The 20784-nt window shown below is 26.4% G+C and overlaps 1 protein-coding gene across 2 annotated transcripts; it reads left to right on the forward strand.

Annotated features, from left to right (window-relative positions):
- Positions 1-290: 290 nt before the first annotated feature.
- Positions 291-20640, forward strand: LOC132919485 (kinesin-like protein KIF2A). 2 transcript variants are annotated; one of them, XM_060981138.1, is made up of 14 exons: positions 291-1190; positions 15252-15346; positions 15413-15526; positions 15945-15987; positions 16248-16677; positions 16751-16854; positions 17010-17172; positions 17261-17507; positions 17590-17732; positions 17802-17968; positions 18029-18183; positions 18260-18478; positions 18550-18724; positions 20130-20640. In XM_060981138.1, exons 1-14 carry the CDS (start codon positions 1115-1117, stop codon positions 20270-20272), a joined length of 2274 nt encoding a protein of 757 aa, XP_060837121.1. In that variant the 5' UTR covers positions 291-1114; the 3' UTR covers positions 20273-20640. The 2 variants fall into 2 exon arrangements, with proteins under 2 accessions (XP_060837121.1, XP_060837120.1); XM_060981137.1 differs by lacking the exon at positions 291-1190 and adding an exon at positions 10526-10715.
- The last annotated feature ends 144 nt before the right edge of the window (positions 20641-20784 follow it).

Raw genomic sequence — 20784 nt, forward strand, 5'->3', positions numbered from 1 at the left:
CAGTCGACAGTCGAACGTTTTCATTACAATTGCTATTGTATATTTTACATATTTTTAACGATAATCATAGTGCTACAAGTTTGTCGGCGCCGGATGGTTGGTACCGCCGTAAACACGACCTTGCCTCTTGCACTTGCACCGTGGTGTGTGGACGGCAGTTTTGAATTTCGTTGACCCACCTCCTTCGGTCTCGAGTGATCTTCGTGAGTTCGTGACTCACTAGTCACCACGTTATTCGTCATTACTGGATTATTGTTTACATATTATTGGTTATTAGTAATTTTCTTTCCTATCGAACAATTCCGTTTGCCGACCGAGAAACGGACACATTGCATTCGAATCCGGCGGCAAAACGATTTAAAAACCATTCGCAATCCGGTGGGAACGAACCACCGGCAGCTTAATATCTATATTGACATATCTTATGGGCGAGACTCAGACGCTCGTTGACTGCGACCTCAGATCTACTACTACATTTGGGGTATTTTTTTTTTATAACCACGCCGTGTTCGATTAGGGGGCCCCCGCGATCGCATGTTTATGGATCCATCGTTGGTCGTTGGCCTTTGTCGTCCGTAACCGTCACCTCCTCCTCCGCCACCTCTTCGACCGTCCTACTGCACCGCCGCCACCACCACCGTACAAGTCGTCGTCCTCCGCCGGTAGTCGCCGTGCGCATATGTCGGTGGCCGTCGTTAATGGTTATCAGTCGTCGTCACTCGTCGTCCGCCGGTGTAACGGTTTTGCGCACAACACGGCTGGTGCGGCCGTTCGCGTGACGTTTTCCCCCCCGATGATTGTCTCGATCTTATTTTGTTATTGTTTTATCGTTTATCGCGTTTCGTGCAAAATACGTTAAAAAATTGAATAACATATTATTATATTATATCGTTCATCCGTCCGCCGTTAGTAATATTATCATTTATCGTTATTATCGCACAATATTGTTATAATAGTCGTTGGTCGTTACGCGTATCGGCGTATCGCACCTTTGTATCGTTATCTTTTGCCCCCCCCCCACACACACACACTTATACGCACACACGGTCCCTGACTCGATCGTCGTGCCCGCCTTTTGGTCGTCGTTTGGAAATAACGACCGTAAGACGTCAACATGCAAGTGGAAGACGCGTTATTCGAGGGCGTAAACTTGAAACTGGCCATGGACATCAAGATCAAACGTACCGACGGTGAGCGATAGATGATTACTTTTTGTTAAAAATATTGTCACATGAGATGATATAGGTGGTTAGGTCTGTCTTACTCCAGTCGAGTCCAGGACGATCTGATTTCTTCATTGTGGTTAAATACAGACTAGTCTTGGTTTGCCAATGCAATTGTAATACTGACTGTACATTTAGTTGTCATTGCTTGTGAAACAGTCTTGGGTACCTACCTGTGAATTTTTAGTTTGGCAATACATCCGTTAGCTTTTTTATCAATACCGCTTAATATGAGAAGAACACCTTTAAGAATCTAACGATTGTCTGAGACTTCTAATAGTATTGTTTTCCCAATGTCCTATCTTAGACCTTAGTACTGTCTTGCTGCGATTACTTGGATCATTACTTTCTATGTTGTTGATTGGAACGGGGATGCGTTAGATAATTTTTTATTACTAAATGGGTTACTAAACATATTTTTCCATTATTCCTTGTGCTCCACATCAATATAATATTATAGGTAGATAATTTAATTAAAATTGTACATCTATAGTGAATATGTATATAATATTTTTGTATGTACTTGTCTATTACATTTGATTTTCTTATTTTAGATATTAATATATTATAAAATGTAGGATACTTATGTAAATATCTATTGCATTTTGTGTAGGTAGTTAATTATTTCCTTTTTATTGAATGTAGCTATTTAGGTGATTAAGTACCTGTTAATTATCAATCAATCATATTTGATATGATCAATTTAACATACATTAATAAATCTAGTACCTACATTTCTACAAACCTACCATTCTTTTTACTTTTTTTAAATAAATAACGAGATAAATAAGTAATGTCTACCTCTTAAAGTTTACTTTTATAATTAATAATTAATACCTAATCGATGTTAGTTTCTCATGTAGGTACATTTCAGTAGATTTTATTTTAGTCTTAAATATTTTAATAAGTAGGTATTTAATATCAATAATAAGCTCTTGACATTTTTCTATCTACTAGTTTTGTTTTTAAATGTTTAAGTGTCTAATATCCTATAGTTATACATATAATACTTAACCGTGTTATCAAAATTAGGTAGGTATGTTAATGCACTTATTGGTAGACATTTTATAACTTAAAATATTTAGAATGCAGGTTACTCATTGGATGACATTTTATGTTGGCATGTAGCCAAACTTAAATGTTTGCTAAAAATGCTAATGCCTTATGGAGACCTACAAATAGATATAATTGGATCTCAGTGTTAAACATAGATAGAATGTGCCTATATTAGGTTTATGTACCTATATTGTAATACAAGCTATTTTTTTATTCTATATTATATTTCATATATATCTATCTGTACCTACTGACTTAAACTTCAATAGGTAATGCATATGCAATGTCACCTACAGCACCTACTTATTATTGGTACTAATCTAAGTAAATCTATATAAATAAAAATATTAACTATATTAGTACATAACCACTATTAGGTGCATATTATTGGACCTTGATGTAGGTTTGTATTCAGTATTTATATCATTCAGATACAATTTAAAATAATGTAGGTACCTACTCCCAATATGTACCTACCCAACATACACCTACATTCATAATTTATTTTTTATAACATAATATGTAGGTACTTGACAGCTATATTTTAAGTACCTAAGTACAGTATTTTAGTACTTATAAAAAAAAAAAAGTTTTTTTAGTAAAATAAACTCAATATTTTTTAGGTACCTCATTTATTTACACTTCACAACCACGGCATAATTTGGAAAAGCTGTTTAAAAAATCACAATTTTAAAACAAATATGCCTACAGTAAATAATACTAATATTCCTATCTATTTGTCAGATTTTAAAACTATGTATACCAATCGATACATAGACGTATTTAAAGAAAACCATTTTATCAGATATTTATTAGGATACTTCAGTTAAATAATAACGTACGTATACCTACAAATGAAAACTCCATGTTAACTATACTTGAAAAATGTGGCTGTGAATGTCTTAAACATACTGAAAATTAACAATTTTTTTATAGCTTAAAAATACCAATTTAAATTCTAAATAATTGTATTATACCTAAGTAATACTAGGCCATTTTTTGTAAACCTTTTTTTATCAATTAGATAATCATTTCTATTACATTTAATTATATGAAGGTATAGTGGTATTCATAGTTTTATTTTTTTGGCTGTAACCATTTTTTAAATTTATTGTAAGTAAGCACATAAAAATATTTTACCAATCAATTAAGATGTTCTTATTTGATCAAATGTTCATATAGTTTAAGAAAATGATTTTATTTGATAAATCTTTCTATTCATGACACTTATGACCAGGGCTCGGGATTTTATGTGCTTAAAATCTTAACAATATGCACATACATATGCACCAAAAAATATCAAAATATGCTCTTTAATATGCATTTATTTTTAATTAAAAATACATACTTATTCAAATTTAATTAAAAAAAAAACATATCTTGTACATATTACTAAAATTTATATTTTATACATACTATATTATTAAAAAAAAAATGTCAAACTGTTGAATGGTCTTTGGATTTTTCAACACTCAGCATCTTCTATATCTAGCAATTACAATTTTTATGTATTAAAAAATAATCATTTTATAATTATGTACTTATCTGCGTTAGATAAGTAAAAATAATATTGTCTTCGGAGCTAAAAATAAAATGGGTTCCCCGTAACGCTATTGATTATCTCCTTATTGGTATTATTGCCGACAAAAGCATGTAGATAAAATTGATTAATTTACTTAAAATATGATTTAAGAGTAAATAATCAAAAATTATTTTAAAATATGCAATAAAAATCAATAAATCTTAAAAATATGCATTTGTAGAAAAAAATTCTTAAATATGCAAACATATGCCAATAAACTTTTAAACTTTAACTCCAAACACCACAACACAAATTTGTACCAGATCAGATTTATTCTATTTACTTCCCAAACAAATATGCAAATGCATAAAGTCCCGAGCCCTGCTTATGACCTAACAACAATACATTTTTTAAAACAATAGTAGGTATACACCACCCACTAAGGAGCTAAAATTTTTATACATACACATTAAATATTTTAGGTATCTGATAGTTAAAAATCTTTTTTTTAATATAATATAATTTAGCAGTTATAAATTTGTTATATATTAGCTATTGGCAATTTTATTAGATACTTTATACATTGAGTATATAATCAGAAACTTAAATTTATATACATTTATTTGTGGGTATTATACCTAATTAATGAGTTAGGTAACATTTATTGTTATATCTCATTTACTTAGTAGTTACACTATCAATAAAATTGATGCGAATGATTTAGTCACAAATTAATGTAACTTAGAACATTATATTACATATTTGTGATAAGTCCTTAAATTCAATAATTAAAAAAACAACAATAATTTTAAAATGTTAATCGTATTTTTAGGTTTTCTTATCAATACCTATCTTAACTATATTTTTTTTAAATGTATTAATACACTATATAACTTTAATAATAAAAAAAGTAAATTAGCTGACATTAAAGTAACCAAATAGTTATTTAAAAATTGTATATTCCTCAAAGTAACTTTAATTTAATTTACTCTATTTATAAATTATATAATTTAAGAAACTGATTGAAACTAAACTATTTTATTTAATTTTGAAAAATTTGTTTTAATTATTGTTATTATTATTTACTTTAAATTTGTATGTTAGTTAATGTTAAAATAGTTAAAATGTCTATCTTTAATATGATGTAATTCTATATATTAGGTAGCATATATGTGTATTTAATTTGTTATATATTAGATGGGTATATTACATAGAATTTCTGTTAAAATTGAACTTGTGTTTTAAAATTTAAATAATTTATTATATAATACTATACTTGTACTTGTAAATTATTTTTTCTATGAAATCAAAATTGGTAGATACCTACTAATTAAGCTGTTTGAAACGATTTATTAATAATCTTATTTTTAGTAAGGTGCTCGTGTAATTTAATTACAATTAAATTATTTAAAAATTAAGTTCTAGTTGGGTTTTAGTTAAAATTTGGATAAGTAAAAATGGTTAGTCGTTGTACTTTGTAAATTATCAATTGTTTTTTTACAGCATTCTAATTCAAGTTTAAATTATTTATATATAAAAAAAAAAACAGTTAATTTACTTTTAAATCTGTTTTAATTAAATAGTTAAAATATGCTTAACGCTCATATCTTATTTTTATTACAAATTTTATTTATTCCTTTTTTAACATAAAAATTGTAAAGCTTTTAGTTATTAATTATTTTTTGTAGTGGTAGGCGTATTTCATAATTTTAAACTTCATTGATTTACTAGTAGGTATGTATTTATTATGTTAATAATAATTTTATTTCGAGCACGAAATATTAGATATTACTACCCTTTCATTTATTGTTACGAAAAATATAATTTGTTGAAATAATAGGTAAACGTATTTGTAGTGTTTGGGTGGGTGACAAGACAACAGTTGTTTGACCTTCAGTAGTATCTTCTGTAGGCGGCAAGGCAGTCACAAGACCATATAAGGACGTCCAGAAAATGCAGACTCTAATGTAAGGGCCACTGTGTCTAATACATTAGATTCAGCTTTTTATTTTATATTAAATTTTCAAAAAAAAAAAAATCATAACGGTTGGTTTGTCTTAACACAATAATGCGATAAAAATTCTTATCATTATGAAAATCTATTAATACCTAAATAATATTTATTTACCACATTTTTGATGTTATCGCTTTAAATTCAAAAAAAGGTATACTAAAGAAGTAGAAATTAAATAATTGTCATGTTTAAATGTTTAAAGAAGTTATAATAAAGAAAATTTAAAAAAATGTGGGTGAGTTGATTTCAAAGGGACTTAATGACAAATTCAAATCTGTTTTGAGATTTATTATGGCTTTTCTAGATCGAGTAGATCGGTACGTTTAGCAAAAAACACGTCTAAATTTCAATGTTCCGCGCGTGTTAAACAAAGACAAAAGCGGTCGATAATGAATCCTCTTAAACTAATTTATAGTGACACCAAAACAATTGACTGGGAATATATTATATTAATTTTAATAATTGTATAAATATATAGATAATAAAGTAAATCGTTACATATAATATTGAATATATTAAGTTATAACATTTTTAGGCATTAATAATTGTATATTACTAGGTATTTTACTGATACAATAAATTTTATATAAAAAAAATGTTAATCAATAATCTTTAAAATATATTATCCTATTTAAATTTCATCATTTTTTAGATTTGTTAACAATTTATAATCATTATAAAATATGAGTTGACTCAGACTTACAATATATTATGTACCCATTATCCAGTTGTGTATTGTAATTCATCGAGAAGATAAAAGGGTCATTCTATATTTTTGATATTATTATTTATATATTATAAAAATTATTAATAATTAAAATAATATTTTAAGATAACGTATGGTTTTTTTAAATTAAAAATTCGATTATGATCCATATAATTGGGTTCATCTAAATTATTTAAAAATTCTACCTGTGTAATGGCTGTGATAACATTATAATACCATTCATTTGTATATTATTAGTTTTAGGTATAACTTAAAATACTAAATACCTCGTTATGTATGTCTTGAGAGTATCCTTATAAATGTAAACAATTTATAAGGTATAAAAATAATTTATGGTTTCGAAAATCAATATTGTTTTTTTTTAATTTTTTTTATAATATTGTATGGTCGTATTATTTTATAAATGGCTAAATGTTAAAAAATGAAGGTAAATTATTTTTTGTATGCATTATATTACGTAATTAATTTCAATGTTTACATTGTTATGGTTAATCCCTGGGTTAATTTCTTTGGATATTTATCCATTAAAACGAACGTGATTTTTTGTATGCATTTGTATTTTAACTATTAGTTTTTTTAATTCATGAAAGTTCTGTCTAACACGCAACAATACGAATTTTAATGTGTTTTCATTCTAACGTACCAATCAAGATACGATTTGGTTAAGTACAAGAACACAAAAACGAGATTTTATTTTTTCTTAGTCTATTCTTATGTAGATCGACTTTCCCATATTTTTTAAATATTGTTTTTAATTTCTCTAAAAATTTAAATATGACAAATAATTTGCAACTTACTTTTTTATTAATTTTTTCATGATTTAAAAGAGATAGATACTTGGAAACTTGGATATAAAATAAAATAAACTTCTAAATTTCTATTTTCTGCTTGCGTTGTATAAGTGCAGAAAATCATAGCTTCCCAATCCTATAAACGATTGTCTTTTGGCATACCTCTATACCCCTGTATCAAGAGATTTTCCGTTTTGAAGACAATCAATAATAAATTTCTAGTACTATAATGGCTGTGGACACTAAAATAAAGCAATAACACTATCAGCCATTAGGTATATTATATTATAATCTATTACAGTTGCTGCATAATAGGTGAGAAATGAAATACATTTTTTAATTATGTGCGTATATACTGGGGCCGGTATTATAATATGTATACTTACTAGTCATTTTATTAATTAATACTTATTACGGATAATGTATTAGTTTACTATCTTGCTCTGATGTTCGCCTTTTCTTAGTTAGTCGTATAGGATTTGAAACTTGAATTTATCCTGAATTGGATTTTCCATTAATTTACCTATATTGATACATGGTTCATTAGGACTTACACTTATATACATATAACTATAATTGAATTAAAATGTTTACCATCGAATTTAATAATATAGAATAATATTGTAAATTTTTGTGCTTTTGTTATGTTTTATTTAATATAATAAATTAATAAATTACTATTAATTGAAAAGTTTTGAGTTAATATTATTAATTATTATCAATTTTATTTTACTATGCAAAACGTATTTGTAAACCTTTGTTTTACAAAATTGTTGATTAGTATTGGCTACATAAATACCAAATGACATCTCATTATGTCAATTACAGTATAACGAGTTAAAATTGTCTGTCACTAATTTATTATTTTGCTTATTTACAATTTAGTAGGACAATTAAAAATAATTACTATATGGGATCGGGGACTAGGTTTACAATAATTATTTATTTATATATATTTAAATTTATTATTTAACTACTTAAAGAAACTTAAAATGTCTTTGTACTTAGTAATTAGTAGCCTTAGTACTTACCTATGTCTATTTTTTTATAATTTGTTTTTACATGATCTATAATCTATATAATTTTCTTAATAAATTATAATAATGAAAATTTTATTTCGTAAATCATAAACCCTAATGTTCTGTATTTTTTCCACGTATTACTTAGAATTATTTGTTCTTAGTTTCAACACTTGAATGTAGGTTATGTAACACATGAGAGAAGTAATTCTAATGCAGTTCCACCCTTATAGCGGTTTAATGATTTTATTTTACCGCACTATCATCTTGCTCTATACAGTGCAATCGTAAACGTTTAAACGTTAATGTAAAATATAAAAAATATATTATTCAGCTTTTAATTTTGGCTTAATGAAAGTTTTAAGTATAGCGTTTTAAACAATGATTGTAAATTTTGATCAAAGCTATTCATTTATTGATTTTATTATGTGTTATTTTTTGGTATGTGAGTATTCAATTGAGTATACAATGAGTTATAGATAAAATGCTTAGATTTTCAAAGATGGCGGTGGTTTTGGATATCAAATTGGATCTAGTTTGTACTTCTAACTTTCTAAGACAGGGATCGCCAACCTTTTCAAATGAGTGAGTTACATTTGAAATGTCGAAAAAATACATTTCGAAGTCACTGTTGATCGTTACATTCAGGAGAATTTAGGTCTTTCTTTAGGAAGAGATTTATTTGATGAGCAATAAAAAAACTGATCTAAGCTTCAAAGAATAATTATTTAAGAATATTCCACACTATCCTATTTTTTATTACGCGATCCACCGATAATGGTAAAATTAATTTTTATAAAGATCATATATATATATTCTTAGAAAGATCGACTTGTTGACGACCCCTGTTCTAAGAGGTCAAACTTAAAAATTTAAATTACTTATTTTTATAATTAGGAAAAATAAATAAAAACGAATTTTTACACAATTCAAGTTTTCTAGAAAATCGATTTTGTTTTTATATGTAACTTGAAAACGAAAAACCGTAAACATACCTTGGAAATCACCAAATTTTTATAATACAATTTTCAATATGTTTCGAGTAATTTTGAGCTATTCATAGGCATAAGTAAGACATTTTTAGTTTTTTTTTTACGAATGTCGATTAAAAATTATTTGCTGGATATAAATGTTTATACATTTAATATAGAACTCCTCGTAAGTTATTTATTTCTCAATTAAAATCTATAGTCACAATATTTTTTTATAAGCGTTTTAAATTAGATTTTCAACATAATTCATAAAAATCGCAAAAATTAGTAAATTATTTTGTAGTTAAAAAATCTATAAATAGCATTAAACATATTTATTTGCATGCTGTTTACTTTCATATAAGTACGGCTTACGGTGACTTATTTATTATACTTGTTTTGTTATGATTTTTAATTCATACCTGCCGATAGTTGGGTACCAATTTATCAATAACACAGAACTATAAATGTCCATACAACCAACATTGAATAAATCATGAAATCCTTGGCGGATTCTGAATTCTTTCCAAATATGGTTGTAGGTCATATATTTAATCTTCATCTCAGTATTGCTTTTTATTTTATTTCTAAAAATTGTTTTTTAATAAAAAAAAAAAATAAGCTGTAACAAAAACAATAATTTACAAAATACGTAATTATTTAATTTATGTCTAATTATCTAAATATCTATAAAAAAATACTCCCGGACCGTTCGGTGGAACTTCACAAAATTGCCGTTAACTTTGTCAGTTATAAAAAAATTGTTACATAACAGCCACTACCTGTTTTAATTTATCGTGTCTACAGTTTTGGATAAATTGTTTCAAATACTGATCGATTTGGAGTTTATTTTTAACTAGTTACCATGGCCTCCAGACGTTTAGATACTATATATTCATCCCGACTATAATATATACTGTGTTAGGGGTGGGGGCTGCTCTGTGCCTGGTACGATTTGCAAACTGTACTTTACGGACAACACCGCCAGTATTGTACCCAATGAGCGTTGAATGAGAAAACCAATTGAAAGTTTCGCACGTTAATTAAAATAAATTTGTCGGTAAAATTGACGTCGACAGTGCGTTATTCATTATAAATCCGACCAGTTATATTCTCGTGGACCGATAGCGAAAAAGGTTTGCTTATAGTTACAGTTATTTTTTCATCTTCAGTCTCTTTTTATCACATTATTTTGGTTATTACCTGTTAAACAAATTATGTCATCGTGGATAAAGAAGAGCTTATCATGTTTTCATCATGACAAACAACGTAATGATTGTAGATGCAAGTGTAAAAAAAATATTGGTTCGATATCTGATAAAAATATTCAATGTAATTTTGACGAAGAGTTCAACAGGGAAATGCGTGTTGAAAATCTCGTGGACGATACGGGTTAGTAATTGTCTTACTTACATAATATAATATTAATATACAACGTGTGCAATCAGTGTAAGTTTTGATTTTTAAAAAACTATATATTTTATTATTTGTAGTGTTTATATGAAATTTGGACGTTATATTTTTATGTTTTAGTCTTCGTTTTAGATTCTGAGTTTGGATTTTCAAAAATGTGGTTGGTTTCTGGTAAAAAATTGAATCTATTTAGTTGGTATTTTGGAGATCAAAAGTAAAACATTTCCAGTATAAGTACTTTTTTTGCCATGATCGGTAAAAAGAAAGACGAGAAATTTTACGAAAATCTAATCATCGACAGAATCAATTTTGTTTTTTTAGTGTAATTCAAAATGAATTGCCGAGATACTTGAAATTTTCACCAAATGTTTATCAATCATTTTCATTACCTATAAAATAAAATTTTCTATTTTTATTATATATTTTTTTTTATAGAATTTAATTATAAATTATTCACTTGGTCAAAACTTAAAAACGTAATACAAGATCCTGCATGAGTTCTTTTTATATTTGTATTAAAAATATTAAAATATATAAGCGAAACATTTGTTCATTGTTGTATATGCATTTGAATTAAGATTTTTGATGAAATTTCTTTTTTTAAGATAAATAATGATGTAAATTATCTTGTTATTATTTAAATACATTATTCGTGAGAACCTATACAACTTACGTATATTAATATATTTTATTATAATCAATAATTGTACCATACGCATTAGGCAATGAAATTTTTGATTTATACTATAAATCTATTTTTACCGTTTTACGGTATTTACTATTTACTGAAGTATATTATGTTATTCAATTTTGAGTTAAATAGTTGATATAATATGGTATAAAATATAAATATATATTATTATAATAATTAAATACTAATAATATAATAATTGACTACAATAGCTTTATCAAAAAAATATTTCATGAAACATTTTAAATATACATATACAGTGATGTAGACTGACTGTTTCCGCTCAAAATCATTTTTTGTACACAATGATATATCATTGAACTCTAATTTAACAAATCCACTCAACACCTAATATACAACAGAGCGGTACCCAATTAACTTACTTTTTTAAACTTAAAAAATGCTATGTTAAGTAATTACATATAGTTTAAAACGTTATTTCTTATTCAAAGTCAATGTTTGTTTACCTGCAGGTACATGTACTATTATTAGTTTATTACTAAGTTATAATAATTAATAGCCGTTTAAAAGTACCAATTTAAATAATGTTCAACTTGAAATGCATAGGTGTATATATGTATATATAATATTTCTTGTCGTTTTTAAGATCGAGTTCTAGAGATGGAACAATAAACAAATATAATCGAATTTATTCATTTCATTAGGTTATAAAGTTACATACAATTAATTCTCTAAATGAAGGCTATATTATATAATAATGTATACATTTCAATCGACAATAATAAACATTATTTGTGTTATTGTGTAATGCGGAGAATGACTAGAATGGAAATATATATGTAGATATAGATCCATATTCTACCCTTATTTCATGACTTGTGTAACTATCTAATACATATTTATTTTATTAACATATTATACAATTCATGATTTGTTACTAAACTATCTTTAGTATTTGTATACATATAAGACTTAAGGTAATTATTTTTGACTTTTTGGCTGCCTAATTTATTGTTGTATAATAGTAACTACTAACTTTAATAGTATGCTATAAATCCTATTTGTGTCTTACGATTCTATACTTCCTATCCATTGCAAATTGTAATAAAATATTATCATGTCTTTATAAACATTGTGAAACTGTAAAAACTGTAATCGTGTATTTTTACATTTGTACTATAATACTTACATAGTTACATCCGATTTCTTTATATTATACAAAAACAAAATAATACTAATTTTTATAAATTTATCATCAGAAATCCCAATCATTAAATTTAAAAACTGCATAAAGTAATTATATTATAAAGGATTATACCATTTTATATAGTCTTATAGAATAAATGGGTATTATAGCGCAATCCATCTTGGTATGTCTTGAAAGGTCATTGCACGAAGATGGTTCATTAATCGTGAAGAATTCGATAATAATTCATTAATCCAGCACTAAATTATTTTCTTTGACTTGTTAGTTGTTGTTATGTATACCTAACATTAAAAGTTGATAGAATTATTGAAATCTAAGCTATTTCTAAAATAAATAAACACGTTGATTATTTATCTAATTACATTTTCTTGATGAAAATTAAAACATTTTTTCAATATACAATGTATATTATGTAAATTTTACTATTTGATAAATAAATTATACTAATGCTGGGTAGCACAGCAATAATTTGATGAATTGAATGGGACGAATAGGTCATTAAAATTGAATTCACTAGTTCACTACTATTCGATGTTTGAGCCTTTTAAGATCATTAAATTCCTAATGGACACTTGTAAAACTCGTTCAAATTACTCAACTATGGTTGTGTCCCATGTCAGGCGTGTGAGGTATGAGTAAGGAAAAACCACCATACATAAAAATCAAACAATTTCCAATTTAAAAAAATAAAATAAAAATGAGATCGGATATAGCAACTGTTTGTTACAGTATCATTCGTAATCTATCACTCGCATCACTCGCATTGACATAAGACGGTGTTACATTATTTATTTATATAAACTAGTAACCATAATTTATTTTACCTAACCTATATACTGTGTGCCCGCGGAAACAGGGTACACTTTATCATCACTGATTACCCTGTAAATATTTTTTAATTCGGGACATTAAACTAAGCTAATACTTCATAAATTCCTATGACTTATAACAAATTGTCTAATTCATGTATATTGCGCATGCGCAATAAAATTATATTTTTTTAAATGGTAACTCCCAATCATTTTTGAATTAATCATTTTTTTTTTTAAGCAATTTTAATCTATCAATTTGTATTCTATAGCCAAAATCGACAAAAATTAGAGCTGGGTATAATTAAAAAAAAAATGAATTAAATTTGATTTTTTTTTAATTGTACGTATTTTTTTGTTCTAAGCACCATACATTATACGATTATACATTTATTATTTTATACATTTATAAATAGTAAATAATTTATTTATTTATTAATAAATGTAAACAAGGCCGTACCTTAGGGTTCAACCTTCTCCCTCGATTTTTTTTTAGTGTTATATTATGTGGTAGTAAAATAACCTATACAATATTTATACAATATTATAATAAAATTAGAACACAATTTTTTAGCTTAAAACCCCTCCTGAAATTAATTTCCAGTTACGGCTTTGAATGTAAAACGTATTATATGGTGCTTAGAACGAAAAAATACTTACAACTAAAACAAAATCAAATTTAATTCATTTTTTTTTTAAAATTATATCTAGCTCTAAATTTGCCGATTTTAGATTTATAATACAAATATTTACAAAGTAATCAGTGATAAAGTGTATCCTATTTCTTAGGCTACACAGTATAGTTTATTTTAAGTAGCTTACTAATTTACTATAGTATTTAAATCTGGATGTGTATTCAAAAACATGTAGATATTGAATAATTTCTGTTTAACAAATATATGTGAATGAATAGAAGTTTCTTATAGAAATCATATAATTTAAATAATTTAATATTGATGTAAAATTTGAAATCGTAAAAATTAAGAATAAATCATCTGAAGAATCAAAATAATTAATTATTGATGAGCATTATTAAAATTAATAAATCAAAATAACTTCACTTTCCCCATCTAAAATTGTGTGTTATCTGGAATTATTAAGATTAATTGTTTCTTTTTATGGTATATGAATTACAATTTAAATGTTTTATTTATGACAAACTATAATGTTCAAATATTGATGATTAAACAAATAATGCTTAAAATAGAAATAAGTAAAATTTTGATTTTATTTTTATCAATATATATTTTTATGTGTTTATTCTAGAAATATTTGGCTTCATTATATTCTTATATTGGTTGTAACCATGTCATGCGTTGTGGTCATTTTTTTATCATGTTTATAGTGATCTAAAAAATGTTACCATAGTTTCCATACATTATAAGTTTTATAAATGTCATGTTTAGTGTTGACCCTTCCCTTTATTCAAATTTATATGTATTCCAATAAGGGTTTAGGCCTAGCTTATGTTGTTTCCTGTTAGTAAATATGTTCCTATGGGCAACCTTGTACAATATTAATGAACATGGAAACAATTTGTAAAAGGTCAAGTTCATTGCCATATTAATTGTACACAAATGTAGGTACATTCCTTTAAAAATTTCATTAAATAATCAGATTTTCAGTTTATTTAATTTTGTAAAACTATATTTTTGTAACTTTTATCTATTTTGCATAGAATATTAAGGATAATATTCATTACTGACATTATAACTTGCACCTAAAAATGTGAGATTACTTCTTTCCAAGAAGAAATTGGAAATTATTTTTACCAACTCAATTACTTGAGTATCTATTAATAATTATTTAAATTAGTGTAAACCTAATGTTTGTTCTTTTAATTTTAGGTCGCATCCATAAAGCGGTTGTGTCTAGGATGAATCCAGATACAAGAAGCATTTCGGTGGAATGGCTTGAAAATGGAGAAACAAAAGGCAAAGAGGTTAGACAAACTGCTTAGATTCACATTAGTTTTCAATGTATATTGTGCTATTTGTTTTTTTTATAGATTGATTTAGATGGGATTTTGGAATTGAATCCTCAATTACGTTCAAATATTCCTAGTATTACCATGGTTGCTCAAAATGGTACTAATATACCAACAACTAGCAAGTTAGCAAGGGTAAATTTAACTTTTATGACTTTTTTATTAGTTATAAATATAATTAGGCTTTTAAGTTAAAATAAATAATTATGAATTAATAATATTGGTTAATTAGCTCAAGTAGTTAAGGAACTATTCTAGTGCTCATGTACAATTATTATTAATAATAAATGGTACTAGTTAGTGGCATTGTCACCTTTGTGTGTTCAATAGTTAAAATCGATTTTTGTTTAAAAATTGTGTTGGGTAAGGATGATAGATAGATAGATAGATAGATAAAGTTCCAGGATAAAGAATAACAGTAATTAGTAACCATACCAATGTGTCTTATGATATTCTTGGCCACAAATACATTGTAATTATAAATGTAATATAATAACAATAAATTATAATGGTTATAGACTATTAATAGAAGTATTTATGTTTATATTTTCAGTATTCCACTAAAGCCTCAATACAAGCATTTACAAATAATAAAGGCAAGTATTTATTTTTATATTAATTTAGAAAATTAAAACTTACTTTAATTAGATAAGTTCAGTATACCTTACAAAAAATATTTCAAATTTCAACAATAAATAATTGTAAAAAAAAATTATAATAATATGATCATGAGTTATTTAATGTTTTATTTTTAAACTTAATTGTTGATCAACAATCTAAGTATAGATTATTAAAATTATTCAATATTACATATTTTATATAAAATATTTTTAATCTTATATTAATTTTTTTTTAGGTTCATATAAAGGAACAAAACCAGTTACTAGACAAACCAATCATTATTCGCCAGCAGTGAATGGCACTGGAGAAGTTTTATCAACAACTGTTCCTTGTACACCTTTAAACCCTCCAACCCAATATCAACAAATTCCTGTATTAAAACCAGCAGATCCGCCACCTCAAACACAACAATTAACACACTTGTATAGCAATAATACAGCAGGAGCAATCCGTGGCTCAAATACAACTACAGTAGCAGCAGCCGCAGCTGCTGCTGCTGCTGCAGCTGCCAAAGATAGACGGAGTAATGTAGTTAAGGAAGTTGCTAAATTGAAAAAAAACCGAGAGGAGAGGCGACAACGCCAAGCTGAATTAAAAGAAGAAAAAGAAGCATTAATGAACATGGACCCTGGTAATCCAAATTGGGAGTTTCTTGCTATGATTAGGTGTGCTTGCTATAAATCACCAATTAAATCCAATTTTCATCAAATATTAATATGAAAATGATTTATATTTTAGAGATTATCAATCTAATTTAGATTTTAAACCTTTGAGAGACTCTGAAGTAGTTGAAGATCATCAAATTACTGTTTGTGTCAGAAAAAGGCCACTTAATAAAAAAGGTATTACAATTTAAAATATTTGAATTAATGAATTTGGTTGTTTTCCATGTAACTAGTATAGTGATATAAGAAAACAAATGTACTTAACAATTTGTATTTATAAAAATAACTAAAACGACAACTTTTATTATACTTATAATTGTTACTATACTCAGAATTCAATCGAAAAGAAGTTGATGTTGTTGCAATTCCATCCAAAAATCAGGTTATTGTTCATGAACCTAAAAACAAAGTAGATCTTACAAAATATTTAGAAAACCAGCATTTCCGATTTGATTATGCCTTCGATGAGACTTGCACTAATGAGACAGTTTATAAGTTAGTATCAAAATGTCCATTTGATTAATAATTATTTTCAATTTATAAAATATATTTGTAATTAAACAATAATGTTTATTTAAACTAGATATTCTGCAAGACCTCTTGTTAAAACCATATTCGATGGTGGCATGGCCACATGCTTTGCTTACGGACAAACTGGTAGTGGTAAGACACACACTATGGGTGGAGATTTCCATGGAAAAACACAAGACTGTAAAAAAGGCATTTATGCAATGGCTGCTAAAGATGTTTTCCGTTTTTTAAATTCGCCTAGTTATTCACCATTAAATCTGGTTGTTACTGCTAGCTTTTTTGAAATATACAGTGGCAAGGTAATTGAAATTAATAATAAAAATAATAAATCATCTATTTAAAGTGGATTATTATTTAAATATTTTTCGTAATTGTTCTTAGGTGTTTGACTTGCTGGGTGATAAAGCCAAGTTAAGAGTACTTGAAGATGGCATGCAAAAAGTACAAGTAGTTGGTCTTACTGAAAAAGTAGTTACTACGGTAGATGAAGTATTGAAAATAATTAATGACGGTAATAGTGCTAGGTAAGTATTTATATTTTTAATGATTAATCATTGTATAATATTGTAAAATCATACATTTTTTTATATTAGAACTTCAGGTCAGACATCAGCCAATAGTAACTCATCAAGGTCTCATGCCGTTTTCCAAATTGTATTGCGTATACCAGGTTTAAATCAAATACATGGAAAATTTTCGTTAATAGATTTAGCAGGAAATGAAAGAGGTGCCGATACATCATCCGCCAACCGACAAACACGTAATAATTTTTTTTAATTAGTTTTAGATTATTTAATCTTGATATATTAATTTAATTTAGGAATGGAAGGTGCAGAAATAAATAAATCTCTTCTTGCACTGAAAGAGTGTATCCGTGCTTTAGGGAAAAAAGGTTCTCATTTACCTTTTAGAGCAAGTAAATTAACTCAAGTACTTAAAGATTCCTTTGTTGGTGAAAATACTAAGACCTGTATGGTAAGTTAATTGTCATAATAAATATATAAACTAATTATGAATGTTTTTGATAAATATGTGTATAATATATTTTTAGATTGCAATGATAAGTCCAGGACTAAGCTCATGTGAACACTCTCTGAACACGCTCCGTTATGCTGACCGTGTTAAAGAATTGGACGCATCAGATCCTGCTGCTGGCGAGGTTCATGCTCCTATGTATTCTCCACCACCGAGTCGTTCTCCAAACATATCTCGTAACTTACAAGATGTGAGTATGGTGGATGATGATTTAGCTGCATTAAGATCGCTTAATGTAAGTATTTTAAATTATTATAGTTTTTTTTTTAAATTTTATTTAAGTATTTAATTTATTTTTTCTAACAGGAGGGTGAATTGTCTGCTGACTTATACAATTTCCATGAAGCTGTTTCCCAACTGCAAGAACAAGAAGATGAAATGCTAGATAAACACAAGTCATTACTAGAATCTGGACAGAAATGGTTACAAAAAGACAAACAGTTGTTGGCAATGACTAAAAATGTTGACTACGATCAAGATGGTAACCGAGATCAAAAAACCTGTTTACTTGTTGCTCTCCAACTTTTAGCTTTACCTATTGCTTATGCTTTCTTTTTTTTATATATACTTCCGTTGATGGAAATTGGTAATTTCCAAATAATATAGTCTAGTTAATTGTTATAAAAATCAAAAAAATCATTAGTAGAATTTTATTTTCTTCTCATGTTTGATATTGCTGCATTTTAATCTTTATGCATTAATTTGTTGTTTCTGGTTTAATATATATTATTCAAATATATCATAGCAACTTATTTTCTTTTAATGTATTGTTTATTGTATCTGACATAAACAACATTATTATTGCATAGTTATTTTGATTCGGGAAAAAAAACATATTTATGCTTGACACAATGATTATTTTCACTATAATATATTTGACTAAAATAGGCAAATTTTAAGCTATGTTTATATATATATTTCAGAATATAGAAAATTAATTCTAATTATTTTTTTTCTCTATTTTCTAATGTTTCTTATTTTTCAATTTTTTATTTTTTATAGATGGGTATAGTTTATTTTCTAGAAGTGTCTAGTATACCATATTCAATGTTATAATATTCAATATTAGTTGATTATTTCAAAATAATTCTCATTTTTATTTTAAGCCTGATTACTAAAAATTGAAAATATATATATAATTAACCAACTAATCCTAATTAATTGAAGTATTTATATTTCGTTGTTCAGATTCAATAGAGTATTTATAATACCTTTGTTTTGTTTTACAATATTAACAAGAATATATTTCTAAATAACCTTTTGAGTATATATTTTTTTAGTTTTAATTTAATGTTAGTTAAATTTTTGAGTTACGTGTATAAAAGAAATATGCAGTCCAACTGTTTACCAGTAGTATTAATTAATTGTTACTGTGATTAAATAAAGCAATTCAAGTAAAAATTAGAGTTGTCTATCCAATTGCTCATTGAAAACCCATCAACGTGTTTAAGTCTATCTAGTCTTTATTAATGTTTGTAATATTTATTTTATCATTATTTATAGAACCAAAATAATTGTTGAACCATATTTAATTGCATTTGTTTAGAGTTATGCATTTATACTTCAGTAGTTTATAATATAAGGTTTACTCCTTGTATTTATTTATTTATTTATTTAATTAATATAATACGTTTAAAAAATTATTTTTATCAAAAGTATTTTTTTAAAACTCCTTCCATTTTTTTTTATTACATTAAAAAGGACCAAGATTGTTTGGGCCAATGTTTTAATTAAATATTTGGTCATAAATTGGCTTGCTCAATTTTGTGTGTGTGCTTTTTGATATTCAATTATATAATGTATGCACGTTTGAAATATTTTTTGATTTATAATTGCATATTGTGGATCAATGGAGTGTTTTATTCTAAACTGTATTGTTTTTCCAGCGTACTCATTGCAGCTGCTCAATTTGCTTCAAACCAAATTAGCTGCTACTCAAGATCTAGCTGAAACTGTGCTTGCATTCAGAAAACAGTTGACGACTGAAGAACAATTCAGTCAGAATATAATTAGAGGCGGCCACCGTTAGACACAATGTTTTTTTATCGTCTTCTATGTGTAATTGTTAAGTCTTTGTTTTTGTAATAAAAAGAATATGATGGAGTAGAAAATGTGTGGAAAAATTTCTATTTTTGTGATACATATACACTACTGATTTTATGTGATTTTTTTTCGGTGATGCTACTATTAATGACCGACAAACCACTCGTGAACATAGATTGTGTTTGTCGGTTTTTACCTACTTAATAATTTACTACATTGCTTTAATTAAGTTTTTAACCTCAAAGAACTAAAACCTTATTATTGTTACAAGCATCGTAAAATTGTTCTTCTAACTTTAAATATCTTTAGTTATATATATTTTTAATTATATGTATTTTTCTTTTAACAAGCAAACATTCGTATTTTTTTATTTTTTACTATAACTTCACATGTAATTTAATATATTATATCATAGCAGTTATTTAATTAAATTTTTTCTAATAAAAACATACTATGTAGGAAATAGCAAAAAAAAAAAAATCATGATACCATCAAACT

Source organism: Rhopalosiphum padi, chromosome 2, assembly GCF_020882245.1.
Source record: "Rhopalosiphum padi isolate XX-2018 chromosome 2, ASM2088224v1, whole genome shotgun sequence".
In the NCBI taxonomy this organism is placed as follows: Eukaryota; Metazoa; Arthropoda; class Insecta; order Hemiptera; family Aphididae; genus Rhopalosiphum; species Rhopalosiphum padi.

Excerpts from the sequence above, each read along its gene's own strand:
- LOC132919485 (XM_060981137.1), top strand. The coding sequence starts at position 10,541 with ATGTCATCGTGGATAAAGAAGAGCTTATCATGTTTTCATCATGACAAA. Across the intron at positions 15,527-15,944 it reads CAACTAGCAAGTTAGCAAGG|TATTCCACTAAAGCCTCAAT; the intron begins GTAAATTTAACT and ends TTATATTTTCAG. Across the intron at positions 18,725-20,129 it reads TGTTGACTACGATCAAGATG|CGTACTCATTGCAGCTGCTC; the intron begins GTAACCGAGATC and ends TTGTTTTTCCAG.